This window comes from Lutjanus erythropterus, chromosome 5 (assembly GCF_056507025.1).
Source record: "Lutjanus erythropterus isolate fLutEry1 chromosome 5, fLutEry1.hap2, whole genome shotgun sequence".
Classification (NCBI taxonomy): Eukaryota; Metazoa; Chordata; class Actinopteri; order Lutjaniformes; family Lutjanidae; genus Lutjanus; species Lutjanus erythropterus.
Genome location: NC_139321.1, coordinates 23,332,874 through 23,350,811, shown reverse-complemented (window position 1 = coordinate 23,350,811; position 17,938 = coordinate 23,332,874). Strand labels below are relative to the sequence as shown.

The window sequence follows — 17,938 nt, the reverse complement described above, 5'->3', positions numbered from 1 at the left end:
TGTGGAGTGTTTAATTTGGTATAACTACTGGCTAATAAAGAACATATTAGTTAGTTTTTGTCTAATTTGGCACAAATTCTGACTTGTTAGGTCTTATTAGTGTACTGTATTATTGATTTCAGAACCCACAAATGATTCATCTGTACTGTGATGACAGAGGTCTGAAGGCCCACACAGCCCTGGGGTCTTTCTTCACGTGTTTGTCCTTTAGACTAACCTTCATGTAGGCTAACTCTTCCATTCAGCCATTTTGGCTCTACTCAGCTGCAGTTGGATTTAATGGATCTTTTGTGTCTATTGTCTGGAGCTGTAATTAACCATCTGAAAACACTCTAAAATCACATCAGCTGGATCGCTTTGTTCTGCGTCCTCTTCTACATGAAATTATGCTAATGAATATTTTTTTTTCTTTCTCTCTATGTCTGGTATTTATGAGTGAGCTCTCTGGTTTACTTGCCGTAAGTGTTAACAAAACGAATGAATATTGAGTCATCTCCATGGCAACTAAAATTTGGTGCAAGTCCTAAAACATTTTTAGGCATCAGCTCCCGTCGAGGGAGCACAGCAGGGGGTGTGGGACCAATTACAACTTGTACTAAAGGATCATTATGGCCATTTGAAAGAGACCAGACGGCACAGGAGCTGTGCTGGTGGAGAGATGAGTCTGTTCTCTACAGTCTGTCATTCAGTGTTGCTTCTTTCACCAACAGGTGGCAGTATTAGAGAGGCTGATTCATCTCAGGGATATGAGGAGCCTTTGCTCTTTACCATAAGTCATTTAAACTCTCTAATTTCACTAATGGCTGTTTCAATGCAAGTTTGATTCAGCAGATACTTTTATTTACAGTTTCAGAACAATACCAGCAAATTGTAGATAGATCAGTTTTATTTATTTGGGCATACATATTGTAACTTTGGTTCAAACAAATTTTGTCATCCCTCAATATCTTCGAAATGGAGACATTTTTTGTAATTAGTTAAGAATCATTGCAATATAAAAGAGTAATCTACTCTGAATACTTTTGGATTACTTCAAGATCAAAAATTGGAAAATATTGCACATTATACTAAGAAAAATGGATACTGCAACAAAATAGCTTATTGTTTTCTCTCGTCTTGAACATCACAGACATCTTGAAATGTATTAAGTGCAAATAAAATGCATTTTAATGTTTAAATATGAACAGTTGGTCAACAAATTAGCTGAACAAAAACAGTAACTGTAGGTGTACTGTTTGTCTTGTTGCTGTTCTTTTTGTGAGAGGTTTGTTGCTGCTGTTTAAATAAGTTTCATAATTTTTTAAAATTGCCATATTTTAAAGATGTAATCAAAATGTAATCACGTAATCCTTGATAATGTATCTATAATATAATTACATATTTTTTCAAATGTAATCTGGGCTGATTAAAGTTACAAATTTTTTGTAATCTGATGATGTAATTCCTGTTACATGTTCATTTATACTTCAGGCCTGGGTTGCAGCAACAAGGATTCTTTTTTAAAACACAATTAAATCATTGTTTAACTTTAAATTATGTCACCAAACTTTAAAACTATCTTAAAATTAAGATTCATTAAATTAGGAATCATGTCCAGTTTAAAATGTGATCCAGTATTAACTATAAACTTAAACTTGAGGTTTCACTTTTGAGAGAGATTCTTCTGTTATTTGGCCATTAATTCAGCCAACACATATTTTCTAAAGGCAAAGAAATGACAGTTTTTCTGCTGAGCCATCATGAGTAGGCTCACTAAGCTAAGTAGCTTTGCAGCTAGCTATCAAACAATGTAACATTTTATTTAGAAATACAGATGACTAAAAGTTGGGTTTCCCTGCACTTTTATACATGCTAGGTCCTGACAGCACTTGAATTCATTTGTTTATTTTTATTTGGGTGGCCATGCATCTTTTGGTTTATATCGATAAACTTGGATGTACTATCTTAATCTTCTTCATTTTAAATCTGCATTTATTCATTTTAAACTTATTTTTGCTCAACTCTGATTAGAACTCATCTTAGATTTAATGTGTCTTTGTTGGTGCAACCCTGTCTAAAACACACTCAGAATCTTAAGGTGATATGATGTCACTTCCATGCTAGAGGCCCCTCAGCTGGTGTTGCCATGGCAACCCCCGCCTGTTATTTCGTGGTCCACCAGCCACCTCTCCTCTTCAGTCCAGCCATCCCTCTGTTGTCCTCCATTTCTTTCATTTTCCCAAGCTGTGCTCATCAAAGGAGTCCTGCTCAGAGAGACTGGGCAACAGCACACGCCAGGTAGGAACAAAAGACTGTGTGTCTGTGTTTGGTTGTCTGTGAGGAAGAATATTAACCTGATGCTTTTACATATATGGAAGTGAAGTTGCTAAAAGGAGCATTGTTATTTTTTTTTTCACTTTGTTTGTTACTGCACAGAAATGTTTGTTTTGTGTTAAAATCATTATAGATATAATAACCTTAATAACCAACATCTTATTAATGTGTGTATTTGTACATGTGGTAAACCAAAGTAAAAGATGTTTTTCTCCTTGCAACTGCAAAAAAAGTATCCCAAACCACTGAAGGCACACATCATGCCGGAAGTCGCCCACCTGGGCTCCGTGAAGCCACACTTGCCCACTGTGACTCCTCCACCCAGTGAAAATGCCACCCCGACGACCTCCAGCCTCCTGACCACCACAGCACTACCCCCATGGGAGGACATGCACATGCACGTGCACACCATCCTGATTGTCATCATTTTTTGTGTTGTCTGCTTCCTGCTGTTGCTTGCCTTCTTCTACGCCTTTTGCTTCCACTGCTCCATCGGTCCATCACCTAAAGACTCCCACAAAGCCAACAGATGCAGCCTGGATCGTGAGGACGCCACCTACAAGCTCAGTTCTTCTGATAATCAGTCAGTTGGGAACGCTGTCTGATTGGGACATTGACCAAGATAACTGATGTTTGACTGTCTATCAATGTATTTGTGTCAGGATTACACTGTTCATTGTTGTTTTAGTGGCATGTATGGATGTGTCTCAGCGCCGGTAGGCAGATCATAATTATACTTCCATAAACAAAGCATAAAATCTGAGCCATTGGTCTAACTCCTTGATTTGATGTTGATTTGTTCCTGTGTTTCATTTTTAAAGTAACAGGAGCAGGATTTTTTTAACATTGGACTGCCCCCCCCCCCCCCCAAAGTCCCCCTCCTTTTTGCTCTGTGCTCCAATAACAGTTGAGCAAACCTGATACCTTGGTAAAATTTCTCCTTTCCTATAAAAGCAACTTATAGGGTCACATCTTAAAGATACTACAAGGGACTTTCATGTTATGTTGATTTTGGAGACCCCTGTGGACAAAAGCTGTAGTGTTTCCACCGTAATGACCCCAAAATATAACATCCAAAAAAAAAATTATCTGAATAAAAATCCCCTCCTGCTTCTTTTTTCACTGGCTAACGTACCACTCGCTGTAAATTTGTTTCACTGAGAATCCAACTCCTTCAAGTAGGTTAATGTTACCTAATGTTAGGAAAACACTGGCTAGCACATGATTGTTGTAGATTAGCTAGCTAGTTAGCTAGCATTTTGCTAACATTAATTTAATATGTCAATATGTGTTGCTTTTACAGGTCCCCCAGCAACATCTTTTATCCATCTTCAAAATTTGGTTTTCTTTTCAGCATAGATAGGTGTAGCACAGAGCATATTTGATAGCTTAACAGCTTGCTCAACTGTCATTGGACCAGAGCAAAACGGGGGCAAAACGTAGGGAGGGTTGTTTACAAACAATACATTAATGATGCATTTTGAAGCTGGGGCATAAAGGGATGGGTGCACTAGGTTATCTGGAGAAGTTATGAAATGGTGTGAAAATTTCTTATCACAAAAATATGATGCAAAACAAATTGCCATTGTGCGTCAGGGAGACTCTTGTTAACTTTGGTTGGATTAAACAGTATATACTGTGACTGTTTCAAAGGACAGTTATCAAATATGGTTTTAATTAAAATGAATGTGACATACTAATCATCATGAATTTTACCGTGGATTATTGTGAAGCCAATAATCGTTTCATCCCTACTGGAGTTCAGGTAATACGCAGGTACACATACATACATGACACATGTGTAACAAATAGAGACAATAAAAACATAACCATATCCATGGAGAATTCCGTTCAATAAAAAAGTCTAACATATATGCAAATGTGAATGCCTTTGAGTGACAAGACAAACAATAACAAACAGCTCTGCACGCAGCTCAGCAGTCATCTCGCTTTATTTTCACTGAGCTGACAGGCGTTTACATTGTGCGGTGGCTGTGCGTATTTGACGAGACTGATATAGAACAATGAATTCAGACAAGCAGGATGAAGGAGGGAGAGGGACAGGGGAGAGATTCTGCGTGATTTTTTCGCAGGATAAAACAAAAATGGCAAAATCTACAAGGTGCAGCAGAACAGACAGTGCAGAGGATTACTGAGCTTGTGTCCAGCTGAACCACGTGGCAGTGGTACTAAAACATGCTACACAATGGCTACACAGCAAAGTTTTTTGTGGCAATTGCTTTGAGGTGACTGATGTGAGGTATTAATTGGAGAAGTCTGCTCGCTCGTAGAGCTTTGAAAGCTCTAAGAAAGCTGCTGAAACTGATCAAAGTGTGAAATTAACAACAATAGCTGCTGAGCTGCTGTGTTATCAGAACTAAATAAGCACTGTTGATGTTGCTGTGCAATATAACACCACAAAAGGCCACTAGAAATCTAGCGTTACATATTAGTCCATGTACAAACAGCACGTCCTTAGAGATAGTCAAGGCATCACCACAAGAACTCCTCAAAAAAAGGCAAACATAACAGCAAAAACTGCATTCCTATCTGGCATTTGGTCTAACATTTAATGCTTTGAGCTAGATGTACAAAAAGCGCTCTAGAAACATCAGTACAAATGTAACACAGACACAAATGGCTCAATTAGTTCATGACACAGAGCACATGGCGCTCTTGGAGCAGCGGGAGTCACAGGAGCTGTCACGAGACTCCATGATGGAGTCTCTTCCATCAGATTCAGGTGAGCCCAGCTCCAGGTGAGGGTCCTGCAGGTCGTCCTGCAAAGTGTCCTTGTAGTGAGACTGTCGAAGAAACAGCTCATTTTATCACACCCATAACAAATGAGCAAGAGCAAAAACAGCATTAACAGCTAATAGCAACCCAGGAAGGAAATCATTAGCTGCGTTTGCACTGCAGCAACTTTCCACAGGGGTTTCAAACTCCACCACAGGGACCAAGGTCTAAATGAAGTTCCAGGAACATTATTTTATCCCAAAAAAAAGTACAGGAACTCTGGGGTTGGGGCTTGCAGGGCTGAACGTTTCTGACTGATCAAGTACTTGTAGCATTTTATTTGAACCACCATTTTTAAAAATCTGCCAATGCAAACAAAAAAGTTTGCTTTTTGTTCATTGTATTTCAACAAATCAACATGAACTGAGGAACTTTTGGAAGAACCCAGGACATTTCTTCCACAGGGACCAAAATCTAAATCGAGTTCCAGGGACATTATTTTACCCTTCTAAAAATTCCCTGCTCAAGGAGTACTTTCCAAGAGTATGGGAACTTTGAGATTGAGGCTTGCACCACTGAAGATTTCTGATTGGTTGAATACTCTGTGCTTGCAAAGAAGAAAGCATATGACAGATGGACCATCAACAAAGGCAAATAACGATGCCTGTCTGTCACTTTATGTGGCACTGTTGTTGTACAGTTACATGAAAAAAAGGGCACATAAAAACAACGTCAACAAGCAAATTTGCCTATTCTTCACATGGTTTTAGACTGCGGTGGAAACACAGCCAGCAAAGGGTCGAAGGAACTTTTTAGTTCTTTGAAAAGTAGTTCCTGAGTGGAAATGCAACTATAGTATGGATGAAAAAAATAATTAAAAGTTGGAGTGAAATCAGAGTCATTAAAAGTCTGGCCTCTCACCTTATGAACTGACATCTCTTCCACCCGGCACTCCTCCATCGACTCCTCCAGAGAATGGCCTGAAATCTCCATCTTGATACGATGAGAGCGAATAGACTTGACGTCATCCTCGTCCTCCCCTGCCACCAGTGGGAAAACCTGCGGGCAAAGTCAGAAGGAGACTCGGGGAATCAGAGACGATAATGGTGGCATTGAAGCAAATGAGAGTGTATGCCATTCAAGCATGTCTTAGCTGAATTTTTTTTTTTTACCAGCCCCTCGTCATCCCCTGTGGCCTCAGGGCCTGAGATGGTGGCCTTGCTGATGGCTTTGCTGATGGTCTGGGTCTCAAACTGAGGACACGCTGCCTGAGCATTTCCGTCTTTGTCCCTCTTTCCTTTCAGCCAGTAGGTCTCGATTTCAACATTCCCCTAAAAATGGACAAAGAGAAGGAAAAATTAAGAGAGAGAGTTAGGTGTGGACTTTATGGCATGCACAAATATTCAAACACATACGCATATAGGAACAATTTCTGCCATGGAAGGAAGAAAAATGGCAGATTTTCAGTATCAAAAGTCCCTGATGAAAAATAAGTCTAGCTTTCTTGAGATTGGCACCTGTAATCAGCTGCCTCAGAAACCTTTGGGAGTCACATTGCTGCCATTATCACTGAATGTACAGCCTCAAAGTCAGACTGGGTGATAAAAAAAACAGACTGGCAAATCAACAAGCAAGCTGCAATTACCAGCTCTGAATATTAAGTGTGCCACCTCCCCAGAGCGAAGACATTGTGAGCTATTATTATTATTTAATAAAGATTCAGAAATGTTTATTATGTCTGATTGCTGATACACAAATCTGGCATTAACATGGATTACTGCCTCAGTGTTTAGTTTCAGGCAGGTTTGTATGACATGTAAATAACATGCATTTATTTTTAAGTGGAGGCGTTCACACAGTGAACCGACCACATCATCACTGTCTGATGCTTATATATTCAACAGCAATGTAAACTTTAATTACATGTCGTTTTAATGGCTGAGTGAATGCAATTAATGCTGTGGGTGCAGTTGCTGTGGAAACAGTTTTGACCACTAACCTTGATGGTAATGATGCCTCTCCTTTCAAAAATAAAGTGACTTCCTTTCAGGTGCTCATAGGTGGCACTGCTGAGTTGAATGTGCATCTCCTGAATGAGAAGAAAAAGCAGGCAGTCACAACAAAACTGCAGAAAAAAAATTAATTTTAGTCATCATATATACCAGGTAATCTCAACCTTTTCATGTCGCAACCGCCCACAATAATCAGGTTATTGTTCGCAACTCCACCCGAAGAAAAAAAACAAAAAAAACACATTGCATCTTTTGGAGACGCCATGCTGAGCTGAGTGTGTGTGTGTCAATCAGACCTCATGTGCAAACACACAATTCTAAATTATAAATTATATCATTGTTACAGTCAGTGAAATATAAAACAAACAAAAAAAAAACACTCCCAGGTCTAAAATATAGCCATTATTTCCCATTGTGCTTGTTGAACTTAGCAGTTTAAGTTTCTATTTTATGTTAGAAAATGAAATGTTACTTTTTGTTACTGTTTGTTTGTTCATTTAGTGGTGTTGTGATATGCCAGTATTGATGATGACTGATAAAAAAAAGATGCTTATTTGTTTTTTTAATGAAAATAAAAATATAAAAAATAATAAATTAAAAAATTATATATTTATATAATTTTAAACTCATACTCATGTGATAGTATTTTGTACATAATCCAGCACTTTTTAAACATACTGTATGCCTTTTCATCTGTTCATCTGGTTGCATTTTCACGTTCCATTTAGTGTATTTGCACTTTTTGTACCCTGACTCTCTCTCCCCCTCCCTAAACCTCCGTCCTTAATGTAGTTATTTTGCCAAAAAAGATGCAAAATGCACAATAACCATGGATAAAGAAGAATTTGACTGATAGCATTGTTATTACTCTTTTTCAGATTTCCTATAGATATAGTGATAATATCTTTATCATGAATTCTTTTAGTTAAAATCTGATATCATTACAGCACTAGTTCAGAACATGGTGGTTTATGTTGGTAACTGTCATTTTTGTGCTTGTTTATACTTGAAACCATTAGTGAGGAGGCTGTTACATTTGTAGACACAAGCTGTATTTAGCATGTTTTTGAGTGTTTGTTCCTCCTGTTAGCTGCCATTAAGGGACTGATGTCACTGAGAGCTGTTTCCCGGCTCTCATCCCACGCTGCTTGCCACAATATTTTATTCTCCACAACCATCTGGCGACCCCTACAAATGGTCCTGCGATGCCCTTGGGGGTCCTGCCCCCCAGGTTTAGAACCACAGATGTATACAGTACTAATTTAGCTCAAACATGAGCTGGTATCTCAGTATTCTGTCCTTACCTTTCCGTTGCTCTCCATGGCAGATGCGGTGTGGACTGTGTCACCGTGCAGACCGTAGCGTGGCATCTTATGTCCCACAACGCCTGCCACAACCATCCCAGAGTGGATCCCTGCAACCAGAACAACAGGTGAGTCCACTCCGTCAAACACTGACATACACACACTAACAGGTCCACATGCATTCTACCCACCAACACGGATCTGTATGTTGTTGCCGTTAGAGGGGTCTTTCAGGTGGTCTATGGAGCGCACCATGTCCAGGGCCATGTCGCAGATGTTATGAGCATGATACTTTGTCTTCTCTGGAGCCCCGGCAACCACCATGTAGGCATCTCCAATAGTCTCAACCTGGAGAAAGACAGCACGAGCAAATGTTATGCTCCTGGACAAAGTATTTTAAGCAGAGGGGAAATGAACACACAAACCTTGAAGACACGGTGCTTCTCGCTGAGCGTGTCGAACAGCGTGTACATGGTGTTGAGCATGGACACCACCTGCATCGGAGTGATGTGGCTGCAAATGCGAGTAAATCCCACAACGTCACTGAATAGAATGGTCACATCTGGGAACACCTGGGAGAAAAAGGATAAGGGAGTAGCAGGCTGACATACTGCAAACACACATATGTACACAGAGAAGAAGGAGGCAGGCATTCATGCAATATTTTTCAGGAACCTGAATTTTACCATTGCAAAAAGAATTCATATGAATTATACGGGTTTGTGTCTGTTTATAGTCACAGTCACAGGTTTAAATTACTGTTTAATCACCCAAAAAATAAGAATAATATAATAATATCTAGCCATGAAGAGATAAACCAAACACAGGCCCTAAATATCACCTTTCTCGTTTTGTGCAGCCACCATACTTTCTCCAACACCCTTGGAAGAGGTGAATCTTAAGTCAGACAATTGTGTTAAAGGCTTATTGTACACGAATGTGAGTTAAAAGAGTTTGATGAGAAGACTGAGTCTGTTTATTACGTTTTGTTAAATAATTCTCATTGCTCACTTACAGCATTCTAAGGTCAGTTATTTGTGCATTACAGACCGTTTCTATGGGAACAGACTGTTGCTATGGATGCAGTTCTGATCATAGAATTAATAAAATGATTTTTAAATCCATAAAATTTTCAATTGATATTGTGTTTTATTTTATTGTTTTTGTTTTTTTTGGTAAGCAACCATGTAATACATGGGATACAGTAAACAGGTCATTGTTGTGAAATAAACCCTGACAGGGTGTGAAGGGGTCTTGAATCATCCTGACATCCTTACAACTGTCTGTCTGTATCATAAATATAAAACATTTGGCCAGCTTAGCTTAGCAGAAAGACTGGAAACTGGGGAACACAGTTATTTTGGCTTTGTCTAATGAAAACAAAGTCTGCTTATAAGCACCTCTAGAGCTCACTAAGTAACGTGATATATTTTAACCTTCTATAACTTTATATCTTATAACTTTTTAAGGTGCTAGTGGTCGTGTTTTGTTGTCTTTGTGCAGTATAGTTTCCAGTCTTTCTGCTAAGATAAGTCTTGGTTGCCTACATGAGCACAGCATTATACTTTGACAATAACAAAGGAGAACAAGTCCTACACTGTAAGTTTCAGTGATCATTTGGTGTTCATTTTAGCTTCATGTAAAGACAATAAATATAAAGCTGGAAAACAAAAACAGACGATCCAGCCTGGAACAGAAATGTCAAAGGGAAACATGCTGGCTGTTGCATTGTTGTCAAATAAGCCACTGTTATAAGATTGAAACAGTTGCTTCTGTTGTTTTTGGTATTTATAAGGCGAACAGTGGCATATTTAAAAGGCATTATCTACAGTCCTGACCTCACAGGTGTTTACAGCCGGCTCTCCTTTGCGCAGCCTTTTAGCCACTGGTTTGGGAATCATCCTGTACAGGAGGTCGTCAGTCTTCTTCATCTCATAGTCCAACATCTTCATGCTCTCCTCCAGCTTACTGGACTTCTTCTGCTCCTGTGCTCACAACGGGGAATAAGACAGAACAACACAGTGAGTTTGCGTCTGTTTGTTTCATCTCAGGTCTGTGGGCGGCAGGTGATCTGGGGCTTCTGGCCTGAAAGAAGGGCCTCAGAGCAACTTTGCATAATGCAGAGTGACAGGCGAGCTGATCACACATAAAATGCAGCTGCACTTCAGAGCAGAGTGAACCTGTATGAGGGCTCTCTTCAGCTCCTCCGACTGCTGCGTGCCTGCCAGCACCAGGTCTCTGCTGGAGTCGTGCATGCTCAGGTCATTGATGTACAGGCCGGTCTTAAACATGGCGCTCAGGCTCTCCATCCTAGACACACACACACACACACATACAGACAAATGAGAAAAATGAAAGACAAATGACAACAACAACAACATTAATACTATGTACAAAACCAATTACAGAATCAGTTTAGAAATAACAATAACAGTATTTTAAAATGTGGAATTTAAAGGCAGTCATTGGGAGAGTTATTATTCTCAGTTTCCCACAGTATAAATAATCTAACTCATGTGATATGACATTTCAGTAGTTTTGTCAATACAGGCAGAAGAGCATTTACTTGCAAAACAAAATGTTTTAGAAGAGGAGGGAGATGTTTTGGTAATGTACTCTGTGGAAAACACTCTCAGTTGCAAATGGGTTCCCATTAGGCTCACAAGAGCTGCACTGTCTGATTACAAGCTAATTAGCAACTCATTTCATGCATGGTAAGTGCTGTTAGAATGGGCCCCTGATTTGATTCACTGCCCAGGCTTTTATTTCCAGCCTCGTAATTCAGTTTAGCTCTTGCTGCGTTTTAGAATGTTTTACTTTTCGACTGCAGCTTTTTAATAAAGATCTGTGTCTATGGGTGTGTGCATGTGTGTGTGTGTGTGTTTGGGCCATACACAGGGGTTCCCAGGAAGATGATGGACTCCCACTCTGGCATGTATCTCATTTGTCCTTTCAGTTTGAGGCAGCGGCTCCCATCGCCCCAGCTCTCCATCGCGTTAGCGCTGTTGCCGTCTACAAGAGGAGCACGATGAAATGCCAGCAGCCATGCAATCATTCACAGAGGTGTTTCAGGTTAAATTTCAACAGTAGATAATAACTGCACTGAGTTAACAATGTCATCCTAATGGATTTAGCATTTAGCATTTTAGAGGAATAGTTTGACATTTTGGGAAATAATCTTATTCGTTATCTCGCTGACAGTTAGAGGAAGTAGTTAAATGCCACTCCCATATCCCATATGTGTATGTTAAATATGAAGCAAGAGCTGATTAGCTCAGCATAAAGACTGGAAACGGGAAAACAGTTAACCTGGCTCTGTCTAAAGGTAACAACAATTAAAAGGTAGTTCTTATCACACTGACATATGTTCAAGTGTTAATTTCTCAAATACGTTTGGTTTTAATTAGTGTATGGTGGGTTAGACTGCTGCTAACTGACTAGCATGAAGCTAGTATGGGCTGGGTTTGGCCACTTTACGCCCTTTCCAGAGGAAGGCAGGGTGTTTAAATTAGTACTAAGTCAATGTTTTTTTGTTGTTTGTAAGCATTTATGCGTGTCTTCAATTTGTTAACAAAAAAGATCCCTGTTTGTGTATTTAGCTCAGTTTCCCTCACCTCTTTCCCTCACCTCTTTAATTATTTTATCCTGCTCATCCCCTGGACCGCCATTGGGAACACAACAGTTTGGGGGTTTGTCCAGGAGACACGAAATTCATCATTACTTACAGCCGAGATGTCCCACCGTAAAATCATAAATCATCATCTCTCTCTTTCACTGTGGCTTTTGTACACATTTAAACTGAAATATAACAACTTATTTAATGAAGTTTTGAGGTGCTGGTGCACAGATTAGGACTGAGTCAGGCCAGATATTTTCCCATTGCCCTTCTTAATGCTAAGCTAAGGTAACCCACTGCTGGCATTAGCTTCTTATTAAACATACAGACATGTTAGTGACTTGGAACGTCTAATCAACTCAACAACTCTGAACAAGAAAGCAAATAACCATATTTCCCTAAATGTACCCTTTCAGTGAGATTCTTTTGTATTTGAATGTGTCTTTAATAGTTTTTATTTTATCGCTGTGAGCCAGACTAGCACAGTGTCTCTATGCTTTTTTGTCTTTTTAAATAACAGAAAGGTCATGACCTTTGTAATCGTCTCCAATGATGGACTGGAAAGCCATGAGCTCCACGTCTACATCAGCGGAGCGATTAGCATTTTCATAGTCAGAATCTGTGGAAAAACAGGGTAAACTATCAGAGCCATAAACATTCATATTCACATCATTCACCCACGATGACCAGTGCTGGGCTCAGCTCCACTACATTCAAACAATTTAAGTTGAATCAAGACATCAAACAGTTCTATTTCTGCAACTGCAAGACCTCTCTCAACTTTAATGGAGGACATACTTTCATGTTACTGCACACCTGCTCTTTTTAAATGCGATAAAACTGAAAATGAGTGTGTCTTTTGCAACTGACTGCAGTGAAATTGATCAGACCACAAGCCAGTGAGTTCTCGCCCACCAGACACACACCCCTGCGAGTGTTTACATGGCTCCCACTCTTACTCTGGACTCGGTTGTGAAGGTTCCTCTCTCTCTTCACGGGCTCCTTGGACATGATCTCAAACAGGTTGTTGGGGTGGGAGATGATCTGTGCACAGATTAGTCAGTCAGTGTTCTCAGCAGCATCCTGTATAAAGCTGATATATTTAAGATACAGTGTTGTTTACTGCAGAATGTTGTACACTCTTAGAAATAAAAGTGCAACCTAGAACCATTATTATTATTATTATTATTATTATTATTATTATTATTATTATTATTATTATTATTATTACTTAATGGTACAAAAAACCCTTAATTAAAGAGTTCTTCAATGATTTCAACTGGAAATTTGGAAGAAAAATGTTCTTAAGGGAACCCTTTGTCTTACAAAAAAACCTTGACAAACCCTTTCCACAGCAGCAAATGGTTCTGGGTAGAACCTCTGTCCTTTAGGAGGAACCATTTTGGAACCCCTATTTCCAAGAGTGTAGCTAAAATTCGCCCTGAAGTGGCCCCGAGACATTCAAACTGTCCCTGTGTGAAATGTACAGTGGCGTCTTACCATGTTCCAGGTGAACTCCACTAGGGGGCGTGCCAGCAAGAAGGCATCATTGATCTTCTTCCCATCCAGGTCAGGGAAGACTGTGGCCAGGCCTGAGCCAACATTATGCACTACCATGTCCTAAACAACCACAGAGTTCATTCATTTAACACTTCCTTTCATTTATTAACTGCCACTGGTGAGTTTAGGAATGCAAAATCAGAGGGATTACCTGTCTGAAGACAATGTTAAAAGGGAACACCTCAAAGAAGAAGTCTGAGGTAATGGGCAAAATCTCCTGCTCTTCCTCGTCTTCCTTCATGATGTAGCGGTACGCTGAGTTGTCAAAGTTGAGCCTGCACAGACATACAGATCAAGATGAAGTATTCAGATCCTTTACTTAAATGTTCTGTAACAAGTAAACTGATGCTTTCAAAATTTTACTGAAGTAAAAGTAGAGATATTAGCAGTATAAAGAAGAGAAGGTCTCATTCAGAAATATATAATTTAATAAACTTTTACTTGGTCTTGTGTAAATGCAGGGGTACAATTAATACTTAAAGGGAGAGTTCATCCCCAAAATCAAACATACATATTTTCCCCTTACCTCTAGCATTACCTGTCCATCTAGATTGTTTCGGTGTGAGTTGCTGAGTTCTAGAGGCATTGGCCGTAGAGATGTCTGCCTTCTCTTGAATATCATGGGACTAAATGGCACTTGGCTTGTGGTGCTCAAAGTGCCAAAAAAATACATTTGTGTGTGTGTGTGTGTGTGTGTGTGTGTGTGTGTGTGTGTGTGTACCTCATAGTGACATGGGAGTAGTCTCCGACCATCTGCTCAGACAGCACCTCCACATGAATGTCAGTGTCGTAGAACTGTTTCCCCATCTGCCTCAGCTGACCCATGGCGTAGTGCAGATAGCCTTTACGTTTACTCCTGCAGGTCACAGAGGAGGAAGATTCAATAACTGTCTATAGAGTTTAATCACACAGCTCTCTCTCTCTCTGTTGTCCCTCTTCTTCTGCTTTTATGTCTGATGCCTGACAGTCTATCAGCTCCAACCCCCTGCCCTCCTCCTCCTCTTTCTCCTCTCCTCAGACCTGTAGTGGAGGGTGACTCCGGTGGCGGACTCCTCCTGGCAGAAGAAGGTTGGAGGCTGCACCTTGGGGTAGCTGAAGCGCAGGTACTCGTGGAGGTTATCGAGGCCGTTGACAAAGTCACGCACGTGACGGCCCAAAACCTGAAGACAGAGGGTGACGGGTCACGTCGAAGAAAGATGCTCTGCATTTTTTGTTATGGTACTTTTAAAAGAACTTTCCACTGATTTTAGACCAAAAGGTTGTCCATCATAACTGTTGGTTGGTAACCATGGAAATTAGGTTAATAGGACCTGGTTTGGGAAAAAAAGCCATAACAGATGAACAGTTTTTAAGTCAATGCTCCTTTCCTAACTTAAGATAGAAAATGTGTATTACACAAGCATCCTAACTTCCCAAATTTTTAAATCAACTCTCCTAACTTTTGGATAACCATTAAGCTGTCAAACATTCATTTTTCATCCGTAGTAGTAGCTAACTTACTAACTAGCTAACAGTAGCTAATGGTAGTGGAGAAAAAGTAGTGTCCATCGGTGGGTTACAACAAATTAAATTGACAAACCATATTGGATTTAGTTTTTAATGAGATAAGATAGGCTGAAGTAAAGTAAGACAGGATTCCTAAAGGTAGTCAGGATTTGCTTCTGTAATATCAAATTTGGAAAATCAGAATCAGTAGGATTTGTCCCACCTGTTTGTAAACATATAAGGATGTCAAATAATGACGTTTTGGGTTTGTAACGCATCCTGAGCACAGCAGCATAATGAGAATAACAGGCAAATACAGACGCCACCAGACACGTTTAGTTGTTCATGAGTGATGATTTAAAGTGATTATATTTACATGAGTTTATACATTGCTTTTAAAGAAAATGTGGCATGTTATATTTGACATTTCCTCTTATAATCCACCGTTAGAGAGACCTGCAGCTCCATGACAGCGCTGTAGTAAATTGCCTTACTAATACTGGATCTGTCATATTTTGCTCTTACTTTGCCTGAAAATGGTTCCATGGTATTAGGGCACTTAATACATTATGGTACTTTTAATTCATTATGGTTTTATGTTTTTTTTTATTACATGCATTATGGTAATTCATTGAAAACACTGCCCTGCAGAAGTATAAAACAGATATTTGGTTGATAATAAGGGCTGGACAGAAACTGTGACTGTGCATGTAATCCACTGATAACACCTTATTTTGGAAGATTTGCAAAATCCTAAAAGGTTGTATATGTCTGAGACATACCATCATTTTTTAACTGACTGATTTGTACATGAATTAAATAATTTTATTCTCCAGCTGTCTAAGGCCAATGTGCTCTTTACAAACACATTAAAACTGAATGGACAGATTTTGTTTTGAAATTTCAACAAAAAATCATACAACTGTGTAAAACAGGCGTTTATGGCTCACTAAGTATTTAACAATTCTCTCACACATCTATCCAAAGACAACAGAGTTCTGACAGCCTGATATCTTTCCTCACCTTGAGGATCCTGTCATAGCCGTACTTCCCAACAAAGCCCAGGAAGTAGACACCCCAGGAGTTCATCAGCTCATTGTAGGGTGTGCCTGTCACTCCACTGGCTGCCTTCGCAATACGGGGAATCACACTCTCACTATACACCTGCAGACACACACATATATAGACCTTATTATCACTGAGGAAATATGTTTTGACATTAGGTATATGAGGCTTCAGACAAAAGCACACAGAGTGACAAAACCTGCAGACAGATTGACTCAGGCAGACAGCAAATATATCACTATTCAGTGCACACATGCAGAATTATATCATTTATTTCAGAGACACTGACACTGTACCTGATGGGTGACAAAGGAGTGTAACCTGACATCTGCTCTCTCTCTGACCAGCTTCCACACATCATCTCCGTACGACTCCTTGATGAAGTCGTGAAGACTCTCACACAGCAGCCCGTACATGATGTCTCTCTGGATTGAAGCTCAAGCTGAGCTCTGTCAAGACTGCTCCGCGACTGATTGACTTCCAACAGTCCTCCCAAAGGCACCTGCAAGCGAATAAAAAAGTTCACAATGATGACTTTTTACCAGTGCCGCAATCTGAATTTTAATGCATTTAGCTTTCAGCGTGGAGCTATAAAAAGCAAAGTGCTGGATATTGCTGCTTTTGTTTCTCTTGCTCTCGACGCTACCTGTGACGGTTTGAACCTTCTTAGACTAACCAGACAAATAAGTTTTTATCTGAAAGCCAGCAGGGTCAACAGTTTTAAAGGTGAACTAGTTGCACAAGCTCTTGAGTCTGAATGGGCCTCTATTGTTCCTGTGTCAGCTGTCAGTGCCTGGTGGCTGTGCAGCTCTATGTGACATGAACACACTGCAGAAGCCACCTCTCAAACACAGATGACACCAGTCACGAGAATTTGTCCTGGTTTCATTATCTCTCATCATGTTTATCATTACTGTCGTTTTAAAGAAAATGACTTTTTAAATCACTGAAGTACTAATAGATGCTTATAACACTTTTGATTTGATTTTTTTAACTCTTCAAATAATTCCACATCAAAAATATTTAAGCGTAAAGTAATTCATAAATAAACACATAACATGCATATCATATACATAAATGAATACATACACACATATACCTAACTACATCATTTAGTACTGTCCTTTATATCATGATTCATGACAGATATTGTCTGAAAAAGTTCATGTTCCTGACGGAGAATGGAAGTTTTATTGGATCTTTTTTTTTATTATGTTTTTGCATTTTCTAGGTATCTTTTTAAGGTATGGGAATGGAAAAGAAAAGTAACATGGTAGATAAATTCTTCAGACTTTATTTTATTTTAACTGTGGTCTATTGGTTTATGAACTGGATCAAATATTCAGTGCCTGGTACTAAAGGATACAGAGCTAGTTTTTTTTTCACCTGTTCAGATTTCTGAACTGTGTTTTGTGATTATGGGGCTGTGTGATATTTGATAGAGGTTTATGTTTATATCTGTGTTTGGATGACGGTCATGTATTGTCCTGTTTGATGATACCAGAATGTTTGATTTGTATTTAATATGCCTGAATAATCCTGTGAGGGATGAGTTATGAAAATGACCAGACACGAACATAAAATATTCATTCAGTCATACATTAGCACACATACTGTAATATACCTACATCTACATATATTTATCTGCAAATATTCAATACTCTAATGTAATGATAATTACAACTTGCAATCAACAATCCAACTGTCGTATTGTACTGTGTATTGCATTGAATACCAAAATTTAACAGTTCTGAAAATAAAAGTCCTTCTTTTTCTTTTTTCCATTTCACTATTTTTGGCAATATTATGATCTGCCTACTATAACAGGGCAGATTTAGCATTTCAGC

General features: G+C 39.3%; 1 protein-coding gene across 3 annotated transcripts; it reads right to left on the bottom strand.

Moving 5' to 3' along the window:
- Window positions 1–4,247: 4,247 nt before the first annotated feature.
- Window positions 4,248–16,892, bottom strand: LOC146326919 (soluble guanylate cyclase 88E-like). Of its 3 annotated transcripts, none has more exons than XM_084719282.1 (19): window positions 16,738–16,892; window positions 16,388–16,593; window positions 16,050–16,190; window positions 14,562–14,701; window positions 14,263–14,397; window positions 13,693–13,816; window positions 13,482–13,601; window positions 12,908–13,025; window positions 12,514–12,600; window positions 11,260–11,377; window positions 10,546–10,675; window positions 10,204–10,350; window positions 8,791–8,937; window positions 8,557–8,713; window positions 8,366–8,475; window positions 7,049–7,138; window positions 6,222–6,380; window positions 5,971–6,108; window positions 4,248–5,093 (listed from the first exon to the last, which is right to left on the bottom strand). In XM_084719282.1, exons 2-19 carry the CDS (start codon window positions 16,505–16,507, stop codon window positions 4,965–4,967), a joined length of 2,310 nt encoding a protein of 769 aa, XP_084575408.1. In that variant the 5' UTR covers window positions 16,508–16,593; window positions 16,738–16,892; the 3' UTR covers window positions 4,248–4,964. The 3 variants fall into 3 exon arrangements, with proteins under 3 accessions (XP_084575408.1, XP_084575407.1, XP_084575409.1); XM_084719281.1 differs by having other exon boundaries at window positions 4,248–5,117; window positions 16,738–16,891; XM_084719283.1 differs by having other exon boundaries at window positions 4,248–5,117; window positions 12,941–13,025; window positions 16,738–16,891.
- Between the last annotated feature and the right edge of the window lie 1,046 nt (window positions 16,893–17,938).

Excerpts from the sequence above, each read along its gene's own strand:
- LOC146326919 (XM_084719281.1), bottom strand. The coding sequence starts at position 16,507 with ATGTACGGGCTGCTGTGTGAGAGTCTTCACGACTTCATCAAGGAGTCG. Across the intron at positions 11,378-12,513 it reads CATTGGAGACGATTACAAAG|ACGGCAACAGCGCTAACGCG; the intron begins GTCATGACCTTT and ends CTCCTCTTGTAG. Across the intron at positions 8,476-8,556 it reads CAACATACAGATCCGTGTTG|GGATCCACTCTGGGATGGTT; the intron begins GTGGGTAGAATG and ends TTCTGGTTGCAG.